This window comes from Sabethes cyaneus, chromosome 3 (genome assembly GCF_943734655.1).
Source record: "Sabethes cyaneus chromosome 3, idSabCyanKW18_F2, whole genome shotgun sequence".
Taxonomy (NCBI): Eukaryota; Metazoa; Arthropoda; class Insecta; order Diptera; family Culicidae; genus Sabethes; species Sabethes cyaneus.
Window position 1 is genome coordinate 72068752 of NC_071355.1, and position 13262 is coordinate 72082013.

General features: G+C 37.7%; 1 protein-coding gene across 1 annotated transcript in view; it reads left to right on the top strand.

Moving 5' to 3' along the window:
• The window catches only part of LOC128739710 (uncharacterized), a 176506-nt gene that overhangs the window by 113894 nt on the left and 49350 nt on the right, over positions 1–13262 (top strand). Inside the window, exon 4 of the mRNA XM_053835208.1 lies at positions 4820–5014. Within this exon, the coding sequence (XP_053691183.1) occupies positions 4820–5014 (195 nt within the window). The remainder of the gene's footprint in view (positions 1–4819; positions 5015–13262) is intronic.

Sequence of the window (13262 nt, forward strand, 5' to 3'; positions counted from 1 at the left end):
GATATGATAGGTCGATATAATCAGCGCGCCATTGAAATTTTGCAATTTTCGAAAACTGGTTGTTTTAACAAATTGAAAATATTCAGTTAGTGAATCTCAATTTCTAGCAAAATCATTTTAGTTGCTTCCTCTGACAGGAAAACCGATTGATAATAACTTTCTTTCTGCAAAACACTTTGCTTTGATTAACTGTTGTTTGCGAGCTAAAACAAAATACTACAATATGGCAATATGGCTTCGCATAAAAAAATGATTTTGGTGTTGAACTTTGGTATTCTTCATAATAGCAGCAAAAAAACTGCTTGGTTAGGGTATTACCGCTTCAATAGCTCCTTAAAACTAACAGATTTATTGCGGTTTGACAAGTAACCGCGATAAGATCAATTTTGATTGGTGCGCCATTTTGTATTGCCACGCCACACTTATGGTAAGTTTATAAGAGACGTGGTGCAGCCACCAAGTTTTAACGTGATAATATAAGCAACCACAATAAATTTGCTTTATTAGCAGTTTTATTATGGTTTTCTAGCTAGTTATAAGTGTATTTGGACTCGTATCCTCTTGATATTGCGCAATACCACAATAAACCCAGAGGTAATGATTAATACGGCAATAAAACCTTTATAAAATTCAAGTAAAACCAAGTGGCTTTAGAATTGCTACTTGGGAAGCTCTCGTTAAAGCGAAATTGGATCGACCTTGGAGCAAATCCTCAAGTAAATCTTCAGATTGTCGGCATAGGATAAACGAGGGCCTTTAATAACATGGTTGACATCATTAAAGTACAGCAGCAAAATTACCGGTCCCAGATGTCTGCCTTGTGGGATTCCAGACGAGGCCGAAAACGCATTAGATTGAAAACCTTCAACCGTTACAATCAGTTTGCGAGCTGCAAGATAAAAATTAAACCAACGTAACACACTCCCGCCGATACCGAGTCTTTTCAATTTACTAATTGCAATAGAATGCCTGATTTTGTCGAACGGGCGGACGGACAGGCTAAACACCAACCGAAGGAGAATAAGTAGGTCAGCGGTGTGCCATTTCAAAAACTCCGGTCGGAATACCATCTGGGCCGGCTTTAGTCGAGGATTTTACCGTTGAGGTGACTCTAGAGATCATTTGTCGATGTTGAGAGTACCCTGCGTATTCTCATTCATTAGCGGAACATTGCAAGCGCCCGAAAAATACTGAGATATAATGAAGATCTGAAGTAACCTCACCATTCGGGGTCATAGTTGAAGGAAGGCGCGATTCCTTACTCTGATTGCTAACATACTTTTAGAAAGTCTTCGGTTTCACCTTCAGATTCGCTGAATTCTCTGCAGGTGTCGTCTAAAGCAATCCCGACTGTTGTATACAGCGTTCCCTACAGCGCAGCCCTATTTTTCGTCTTCAGCATGCGAAGCTCGCGGGTCAACCAAGGCTAGCTGTTTACTATCTTAGGTACATGACGATCGATTGCGTGCCCACTTATGTGCGAAAGAGTCAAGGCGGTGTTGTCGGCTTCATTTCCATCGAGAACATCAAACTAGTTGATAGTGGTGAAGAATTCGGCAATGCTTCGGTGAGCTGCATTTCGAAAGTCATCTGAAACAGGGGGGACGGTTTTCGTTATATTTGTGTGGTGATTGCTTAGGGCAAGGACTATTAGAGGCTGATGTCTCACTTGCTAAATTAGTGACGATGGAGCGAGCGAAACCACTGGAGCAACATCCTGTACGCTGACGAAGGAAAGATCCAGTTCATTGTTCTCGTTGGTCAAGTGGTTGGTCTGTCGCAATCTCACTTTTGATTTCAGTTTCGTGTTCACCGCAACAAGCACACCGCCGCCCGTTAATTTTCGATTATTTCTGGGCCATGGTCGCAACGGAAGAATTCAGTTTGGGGACCGAATACCTGACAAGAGAGAGTTCGCGAGCCTGTTTTAACACAGCCAGATGCAGCCTGAAGGTAGTCGTTCACGTTGCAGTTCATCCCTCCGGCGTTTTGATAATAGATGAGCACATCGTCGTTAGTAATATGACTGGCACAGATTGGGTTTGACTGCATGTTGGCCGAACGGAAAAAGGATGCATCAGATAGTGGGAGTTCGTTACATGAGTTGCAAAGCTACTCGCCTGAAGCTGCGGACTGCAAGATTTCCACACTATAACCAACCACAGGACCGGGACGCCTGTGGAGAGCGCATGCTTTTTCCATAGGGAATTTCCATATTATTGTCCACTGTGCGGTCCGGTTGCAGAGTAGGAGAAGAACAAGATTCGTTGTGGTCAGGATTCGCTAGTTGTACCTTGTAGCGGCTTGTAGACGGAACAGGGCTGAAATTTTTCATTTCATCAACGAAGAAAAGTCTTGTTTTAGCAACATACTTACCAGAGAATACAGGCTGGGAGACTCCTTCCAAACCACCGTGAATAGAGCCAGGACGACTGAGATGACAGCGAAAAGATAAACAGGCGTTATTTTTAAAGTTGACGAAGAAACATGGCTCGATTGCTACGGAGTCAGAAGGAGCTTACATCATGGCTCGTTGCGTGCATCCTTGGAGTCCAGTATGCTCAGTGAACTCGAAGCAGGAGAATTTATCGGGGAATATTCTAGGGACCACTTTAAGTTTTCCGTTAGCTATCAGTTCCAGACACTGCCAAATCTCTTTCTTCCCGAATGTTTTTCTTCCAGAATTTCTTTGAATTCAAAATCTCTTAAATCCCTAAAATCATTCGCGCAAATCCCTGTCTTCCAAAATTCCTTTCTCCCCAAAACCCTTTTTTCTCATTACTCTTTCTTCCCAAATCCCTTTCTTGCTAAATCCCTTTCTTCCTCAATCACGTCCTGCCAAAATTCCTTTTTTCCCAATTTTCTTCTTTAAAAATCCTCTTTTTCTCGAATACCTTTGTCCTCCTTTCCAAATCCTTTTTCTTCCAGTATCTCTTTTCTCTCAATTCGCATTCTTTCTAAACTCCTTCCAAAATTTCTTTTCTCTTAAGTCTCTTTCTGCCCAAATCTCTTTCTTTCAAATCCTTTTTCTTACAAAATCCTTTTCTTCTCAAATATCTTTCTTCCCAAATCCCTTTTTCAGAAGATTCCTTTCTTTCAAAACTTCATTCTTCTAAAATTTCTTCCCAAATCCCTTTCTTTCCAAATCCCTGTCTGCCCAAATCACTGTCTTCGCAAATTCCTTTCCTTAGAAATCCCATTTTTTCAAATTATCTTTCGTCCCAAATATTTTCTGCAATATTTCTTCCAAAATCATTTTTCGTTTTTCAAAATTTCATGTCTTACCAAATCCATTTCTTACCAAATCCATTTCTTACCAAATCTCTTTCTTCCCGAATCTCTTTCTTTCCGAATTTCTGCAACGTCATCAAACAAACATAAATACGCAGCGCGCCACAGTAAAACATGGATATCGATCAGTCAATTGCAAATTTGTATGATAGACGAAAAATTTGTGTATAAGAAATGTGTGCTTGAGTTGGTAAGTCAAACCTCCCATGGCGCCTGAATATCTGTTCAACTTTTGATCTCAAGATGCATAGACCTCCATGTAGTGAAGACACTAGCTACCTTGATGTTAAAGTAATCTGTTGAAGCTTGGGATCTAATTGTAGCGAAACTCTATTCTTCTCTCCATAGTAGCAATTAGCAAGACAGGGGAATACCCGAGAAGTAACGCAAATTTCTTCCCAAACCTCTTTCTTCCGAAGACCCTTTCTCCACAAATCCATTTCTTCTGGAAACTTTTTCTTCCAAAATCTCCAAGATCTTCCCAGATCTCTTGATGGACTTTTTCTATTATTTTTCTTGAATTCAGTAGACTAAAATCTAATCAGAATAGGATTTTTTGCTATGCGGTTTGCATAACGTAAACCAGTATTAATCAATCTACCTTGCCAAATTAATTTTATTCTATAGAAATTATTTTCTTTAGCATACCGATACAAACGGAATACTTACATTTTTATTCTCTCTGCCAGAAAAAAATCTTAAACCATTTTTGGTTTTCGCAGTCTTCATTGCTTCGTTCCACCACATACAGATAGCACAGAATTCACCGACCCGAAATGTATGAAATTGGAAAAGTTTGTCCAAATTTTGCACCCACAATTAGAGGAGATTATTTGCCCGTTTGTTTCTCGCTCGGCAGCAATATTCTGCTGCAAAACAACATTTGTGGCGGGTTTGGTAGGAGGTGAGTTGGTTTGCGGCCATAATGGTAACTGAGGGATTCAATGAAACGAAGAGGGCATTTACAAGTTGGTTTTTCTCAGGAATTGCTGAGATTTTTTTCTTATTTGGTTTGTTCTTGCACTGCTTGTATAAGTATGAGCTTTGCGGAGGCTTCGTCGGTTTTGCTTTATAATTAATACTATTTATCGATGATCAGCTTGTAGCAAGCACTGGTTGAAAAAACTAAACTACGTAGTAGCGGACTTCATTTTGGGAATAATGCCTAATCAAGATTAACAACCTTAAATAAACCGAGCTAACACGATACCGCACCAATCACTAAAACAAATAAAAAAGTCCTTCAAAAACTATTACCATTTTCTTTATGCCGTTCAGTTAAATTCTGAAGGGAATAATGACGTTTCTCAAGGCACAATAAAAACTTTACTAACTGTATAACATTAATTGCAACTCATATATTTTCCAGTATTTTCTTGGCTTTCATTGAGTTTAATGACGCCAGCGCCTTCGCCAAGAAAAGTTATACTTTATGATATACCGATAGCATCTCAAAAGCATCTCATCACACAGACAAAATAAAATTAATTTTAATTCCCCTCATCTTGCGTTTTTTTCTCTCCTCTAGAGTGCGACTCGCAATGTTCGGACGACATTTCGCCGTTGATGGAAGCCCCGCTACCGCCGCATGCCACCCTCCCGATCGCCCTGGTGCCGCTCCAGAAGTCCTCCCCGGAACGGCGGATCACCCAGAAGGAGATCATTGCCGGCGAGGAACGGCCTAAATTCCTCACCATCAAACAGGTACAGGATGCCTCACAAGGTAAGTTGTTGCCGCTTTTAATTTCGATTTTCATCAATTACTAGTGAAAACTCATTTCATTTTTGGCGGTGATGTCCGATTTGGCACCTTATCCGATTAACAGAGGAATTACTTCTGTTCACCTGTTAATGGAAACGCAAGCCCAAATCGATTACTCGATTAATCAAGCGATTATCGGACATCACTGGCCACAGCATACAACATTCTGTTCACTAAAATAGTTCGCGATCGTTTCGACAATGCAACGCCACCTCACCAAGCAATTTTGCACCGCTCAACTCTTCTACTGCAATCGAGACTACTGCATCCAATCACTGGAAATTCGAAGAGAATGTATATAAATCAATGAATAAATTTCCCATCATAAGCCATTCCCGAACAGGTGCACAGCATTTATTGGTGAACACGAAAACAAAAAATTAAATGCATTTTTCCATAATCCACATTTAGCACACCTAGCAGGTGCCTTAATCGCCCACATAAAGCAGCAAGCACAGTCAGCCACATAAAACTTACCTGTATCGTGTATCGGAACGCATTCGGAACTACTGCATTCGACACACGGAAACCGATTGCTTTTGACGTGAAAAACCTATTTCCGAAATTCGCTGAGCAGCCATCTCATTTAAGCTTTTTACATCGGGCCTGAGCAGAAATTCCATTTTCACACAACTCCACTCCTTCTTGAAAAGTACTTACTTCAAGGAAAGCTTTTATTGGTCTTACCGCTTGCAGGTTCATTAAAAAGTAAGTTAAAAACTAGTTCACCGCTTTTTACGGATGAAATTGGGTTAAGGTGGCAAATTCTGTTAGATTTGTTTATTCATTTCGAACAGAGAAATATTTGCAATCAAAATTTAAAATATCCGGCCGAAAACGATGTTTTACCCGATTGGAACAAGTTTAATTCGTCCAATGGCCTATTAGATTTTGCGTTTAGATCATTTCTTTTTTAATCTAAAAGACAAGGACCAATGGAGAGAATGTTTGGTATTATAGTGATAGTGTTAATAGTTTTGTTCGCCCAAAAATTTTATATCGGTCACAGCTGGGGGACATTGGGAGGGTTGGCCGGCAAGGCAGGATCCGGCCAAGAGACTACATCGTCAGCCATAGAAGAGCCTTATTCAGGAACTTGATGTGGGATGTATATTTGAGGTCATCGCTTATCTCCTTGGAGGGGAACGTAAAGTATCCGATGTCCTGCCAGTTGTTGCCGTCCAGTTTCAAGTAGGTTTCGTCAGGTCGCGTTTCGCCGGAAAGAAGTTTTCCAGCAGCAACTTCAGCCCTTCTGAATAATTGCTTGCTGCTCAGGCATGGCCGGCGGTCTCTACTAACGTTGTCGCATTAAGGGGGCATATTACTTTTTACACCATATTTTTTGCCTTATTTCAAATATTTTTTTCTCGATAACGCGAAAAGCGAATCGATTCGGGTTTTTCGCATTCAAAACATTGCACTTTATACTAATATTTACAATTTTGTTTGCATATGTGAACCTCTTCCCCTCTCCCCTACGGCTCCTTGAACATGATCATTCGAAAAAAAAACATGATTTACGGTACCATGGATTGGCGCTGGGGGGCTTATCCGAATTGAAAAATTCCAAAACGACATGAAAGTATATTAAATTATCTCGTGTTTGACCCATCCTTTTTTTTAAATTCGAACGCATAACAAAATGGCGGACATTCAAACATAACAGTAACGTTTTTAGTCGAAAAAATTGACCTTAAACATTTCTAAAAAATATACAAAAATTGTAATATCAAAAAAAGGATGGGTCAAACACTAGATAATTTTGTTGGCTTTAAAACAAAAAAAGAATCATGAGAATTGCTTGAGCCGTTCTTGAGACATTTATGGTACCGACTTTTAAAACCTGGTTTCGAGAAAAACGACATTGAAGTTTTTATTCGCTGTGTAATCGCTGCAGACATGCGCGGTACAAATAGCTGTAACTTTGTCAATTTTTGGAATTCATCGAAATGACTTGAAACACGCATGGCCAAAATGTTAATCTTTCGAAATAATCAATAAAAAAAATTTCGATTTTTTTAAATTGAAAAAGTACTATGCCCCCTTAAAATGGCCTTTTTTAGTCAGGAGCTCCTTCACCATTTGGCCGGTTACTCCAACCTCTCGGCGAAACAATGTGACCACCTTGCTTCTTACGGCCGTGCAGTATCGTCGGGCGGCCAGAATCAGATTTCCATTTGAGGCTCTCACTTTTCCCCAGAAGATAGGGGATGTTGTAAATGCCGGATCGGCTAAAATCCGACAGACACGAAAGGTCTCGTGATGTCCCATTTCTTCGCTTCGGGGTGGCGCTAGCAGTACGAACAAAGTATCCAGCATATAAGAAACTGATCAAGTTCTACCATTTAAATCTACAACTATACGAAGTATTCATTAACGTTTAGCTTTTTTTGCTTGAAAAATAGCTGGAAAACTTCAAAAAATTGGTGGCAATATAGTTGCCATTGCCCGTCTAGCGCAAAACGTTGGTAGCAATATGTTTGCCGCAGCCCGTTAAGTCCAAAAAACATGTTCTCGAATATTGGTTCTAAGTTTTTGGATAAATCCGCATAATCTATGTAAACTTAATATTCAGTCCATCCAAAAAGTTTCCAATTTAATGGGTTTTCACGAATTTAAACCAAATTTACTGTTGACACTCAAAAACCAAGATTTGTTTTCTTAAAAGTGGTTCGTAAATTACCATTTTTACAAATTCAGCGATTTAACATTGAGAATGTTGACAAAGGCTATCAGAACATATTGAGTACATAATATGCTAAAACGATATTGTTAGAAAAGCAAAAACAATATTTTTCGTTGGTGGCAATATAGTTGCCACTGCCTTATAAAGGGTTAAGTATCTGAACCATAAAAAAAATAGTTTTTCGCGAACAAAAATTTTCATTTACAGTAAAAGTTATCGTCCTTTCATGGTAATGGCCTTTCATGGTTTTAGGCAAAAACACAAATTAAAAAAAGCGGTAAATTTATAATGAATATGGCCAATTCTATAGCGTAAAATAAGAAACAAAAAATATTAAAATTTGAATTTGAGGCACTTTTACAATAAATTTACCATAAGTTTCAATGTTCACAATAAAAACTGTTGTAGACGCATTGTTTCTACTACAATCTTTAGTGTATTTTTTTGCGGGTAGGCACTTTATATTTAAATTATACACGGTCAACTTTCATAGAAATCAGTTTTAGAGTTGCTTTTTGAAAAGCTTCAGTATGGTCAATGTCTTGGTCATCCGATGTTCTGAATGACGGCAATGTTTTCGGAAACATCATTAATGCAAGATACAAAGAGATGCATGCATCCTAGTGATAACTAGTTATCAGAGAAAATATGTAAGGTACCCCGGGGCAAGTGGGAATACGGGGCAAGTGGGAACGGAGCTCATAACTCTCCTCAACCTCATTTTTTCCAACCGAACCTTTCTAGAAATGAAAGATACAACTCAAACGCATGTATTAAAATTATAGATTATTTATAACAGGCATTCCAAACATCAAAATTGGTCTTTCAATTTGAGCGTTATTTTCAATTTGCGTTGTAAGTTTGACGTACTTTTTTATAAATGATATTTTGGCCACAGGCTTTACGTAAAAGTACATGTTTTTCTGACAGTAGGTAAACATAATGAGTGTATTAACAAATTACACCCGAAAACTAGTTGTTTAATTTGACAAAAGGCATTAAAAAAATGGGTCGAAATGAGGTCGGCACTTCAAAGCACCCGGGGCAAGGGGGACCTATTAAAAATAAAGTGTTTCAGCACAAAACTTCCCAAGTAACCAAAAGTTCCGATAAAAGGGGATTTTTTGGCTTAATCAGCCAACGAAATGATCATGAATAGAACTCTATTCAACTTCATTTTTAAGTAATTAACCGTACTTTCAAGTTCGTATTTGGTGATTATACTTCGAAGGGAATATAAAGTAACTTCTAACAGAACTAGAAAGTTCGCAAAAAGTTTACTTAAGTCGCTATATAGAACACTGTTCAGCCCAAAAACAAAACTCCAATAATTTTAAAAATAAAAAAAATTGTGGAAATATTTTCCCACTACTTCCTGTGTTGCAGAGTCATGACATTTCTTATTAACTAAGGCATTTAATTTCGGTTAATAGTCGACTGTTTTTTTATAAATATTAATTTATTGTAACTTACCACACACCACCAACCAAAACCTCGGGGATTTGAACTCGACTAGTTCTTTTCGGTGACTTAGACGCATACCATTGCTCCGTTGCTGGAATATGCGATTTGCATCGTTTTTACTCGATGTGCTAATTTCTCATTTATCACAGCCCCGAAACGAACTTACCCTTAAGAACAACTCATCGGCAAAATTCATGTCACTAGCGGCGTCAGAGATGGCGCAATGCATCAGGATAGGCTTGCAACGAGGAACACTCGGGTTCAAATCCAGCAGCGGTCGGTGTTAGTTAGGCTTTTTTATATGGTCTATCTTAATCCCATGAACCGACTTTACAAAAGTTAGGAGGAGGCGGAGGTAGAAAATAGAAAAGTATAAAAATAGAACTAAAAGTGCTATTTTATAAAGTTTTGCCAAAGTTTCTTTAGAAGCTGCTTAGCGCTCTATGCAGCGAACTCAAGGCAACTTTGAAGTTCGGTTAATTACAAGTAAAGCTGCTTAGCAAGCTATAGATCCATAGATATAAAGCTTGTTAACCTTCCTTAGACACCATTATCTAAACTCTAAGTTACGATCAAGTTGTATGTTGAACTTTCAAGCTGCATGCTGGACTTTCAAGTTGCTATAGATATTAACGGTACTTTAATGAGAATGAAGTTCGGTTTACAAATGTAGTGTTTGGTTGTGCAGCAAGAAAGTGCTGCGGAACTAAATTTGAACCAAATATGAACTTTCAATTTTGTTCCTTAAGTGAAATTCGAACTTTTGGTTGCTTGGGTTCCTGTCTTAATACATTTTTTAGATGAACTATCGAACATTTTCAGTTCAATTACATAATATTTATACCAGTAAAGCTCTAAAATAAAACCGAAAAAGACTAAACCAAGGGGCCCCAAAAAAGAAGCCTTCACAGCTTGTGAGGGAACAAACAGTTTGGTCACATTTTGGTTACACCTAAACGATGTTAATTGAATTTCGAAAGTCTAATTTGATATAATTAAGCAAATCTGCAACTGGAATTGAAACAATAAAGTGTTGTGGTTATTAAAACGTAACTATCTCTTATGAGTAGCTCTACCGAATTGGGCATGGTAGAACAAACAGATCATAATCGTATTTTCGAGCTATTAAACAATGATTAATCCTAAATTACGTCTCGCAAGAATTGGATACAACGCATATTCAACTACATTTCATTACAATAATGCTTTACAGCGTAATTGCTCACGATCTGTGTTTTATATAAATTATAAAGCTGCCCGTTGTGATCTGATTTTGTTACGCTATTGAATGAACCCTTCGTACAAATATTGTTTTTGATTGCTTCTTGCAATACTTTAACATTGCTGTACATTAACTTACACAATTTACTATTATTTTATGCTTTTTAATCAAATTTGAATATAGGTCCCACTTGCCCCATTTACCGGGGCAAGTGGGACCTATCACCATAATTTCGAAAATTCTCCTCCAGATTCATTTCATGTAAATTGATAGGCCTTTTTCGTAATTAATCCTTCGAAGTGATACCACTGAAGAGTTTCTGTGCTAAAAGAATTTTGAAATAATCATAGATATAGAAAACACGGTGGAATAAACCCAAACTATGCATTTTTTAGGTCCCACTTGTCCCGGTGTACCTTATTTTAACATAACAACTAACTCGCTAGAACATTTCAAAACAATGCAAAGCATATGCAAAGTTATTGTTATACAATGATTTTTAAGTGTATTTTTTAACAAGTCATTATATTTTACAAAACAATAGGGGTATTCATCAAAGTTGCTTATATTAATGTGATCCAAATGGTTTATGAAGATGCTATATTTGTTGTATGGATTTACAGAAAACAAAATTTTTATCACCCTAATAGGTGGATATATATTATCATCATAATGATTTAAAAAGATGGACCATATTTTTTAAATTAATATCTCTAAAGACACCATCCGTGTAAAATTACGCACTTGCATGCTGTCCCTGCCGTTTTGTTCGCCGACGTCACTTTTGTAGCGAAACGTAAAAATTGAATTTGAATTTATACACAAAAGTGACGTCAACGCTTACAATTCATGTATTCAATAAAATAACTAGAGGAACAGCAATGGTTAGTTAGTATACATCAAAACGAACAAATTGTACAGACCAAAATGTCATAATTGGCTCTTGGATTAAAAATGCTGCAAATTTACGATTTTTGCTTCTACTGAAAAATGTGCAAAATGGATTAACGTCACTTTTGCATATGACGGCAATCTGTGACTCAAATAGAGTTGGCCAACAACACTTAGCACTACCCAGATAACCAGACATCGAATATCGAAGTATGCAACGAATCGCATATATATAAACATACAATCAAAATCGTATATACCTCCAATTAAAGTAACCGACTCAAAACCGACTTTTAGATTATTTTAGACATTCTCTCGTATTAATGCACATTTAAAGTCGAAGAACGTACTCATTATTTCGTAAAATATACTAAACAATTAAAGTAACAAGCTACTGTTACTCACTACTGGTAAATTTAGCGGTTTTTTTTTAAATATAGTCTATGTTATCTGGTGGAGTATGTTGCGGCAGAAAGCCGCATTGTAATCCATCGCAGCTAGCGTCTATTGTCCAACCGAAGCTAGTCACAAAACGCTATTGTCCGTTCAACTGAACGTGATGCACAAAGGCTATTATTCTGACCATGTAACAAATCTATTTACCGCAAGTGTATAAAAGGCGAATAATAAATGGCAATTATACAGTGCACTAGCAACCACCGCTGTTGGCGGATGGTTGCCGTAAGATGAATCTAGAGTTTTATTTAGTGTGAAGACATCCAGTCCCGTTGGTAATCGGCCCCCCTAACGACGATCCGGAACATTGTTTTTTTTTTTTTTTTTTTTTTTTAACAATACTCAGGTAAACCGGACAAAATGTCTACGTTCTGGTATCAAGCAGAAGTTGATGATCTACAGAGGTTGGAAGAAGAAGTTCACGAGGATTACACAGAAAGTTGGTCCTCTTCATTGTGGCAAGATGTCGAGAGTTCCTGCGGAGGAAGTAAAATGCCGGATACGTCACCGCGATTGTTAAATAATCGGGATTATACATTAAATTCTCCACTCATAGTTGATGAGTTGGATTCTTACCTTAGATATCACAAAACGGGGCTGAAAGATAAACTGTTTTATTCAATGAAATGGAAGAATCGGAAAGAATGGTTGACAAGATCAGCACCTGATATTAGCAATGTTGTAAAACCATTGGGGTTTCACTCCACATGTGCGAAAATGTGGAGAGTGAAAAACGTAAAATCTACTAAATTCGTTGATTTGCTAGAGAAGACTGACAAATCGGCTAGTAGAACACATAGTGTCGTTGAAGCTTATTTCAAAGCATGGTTAAATAAAAATATCGAGTTTAGATCAAGACTTAACAACACAGAAGAGATATACAAATACGGATCATACATGCTGGAAACATTGATAATTGCATGGTTATTAAATGCAGGTACAAGTTATGAATTAAAGGAGCTGCAGAAGACATTTAAAATTCGTGCCACTGATTCTAAGTCTGGGTTGAAAGCAGGATTAGTTTACAAGTCAGAAATTTTTGGAGATGTATATATCGGACATGACATAGTCTATCTGCCGAAGTATCAATCTCTATGGGACAGAAATATGTTGCTGATGTTTAAAGATACTTGTACTGCTAGATTTCAAACACTATTTTCAATTCATCACAGGTTTGTAGACAAATATGGTCCCGAACACGGTCCGATCATGGAAAAATTGTATCTAGTCGGTGACCGAGTCATTGAACACGACTCTATGAAAGGTTACGAAACTATAGGGTTATTAGAACCACTAACTTCTGCTAAATTAGCAGGCATTGCCTCTGAAGCTAGACCATTAATTCCTAAATTTCCAAGATTTGGTGAGTATTTGGATGGAAAAATGAATGACTGCAGAAAATTGAATCCATATGCTAAGGAATTCTTTGATATCATACAAAAGGTTGAGAACAAAAAGTTATTACTCACAATGTACGGTTCATTCAGACA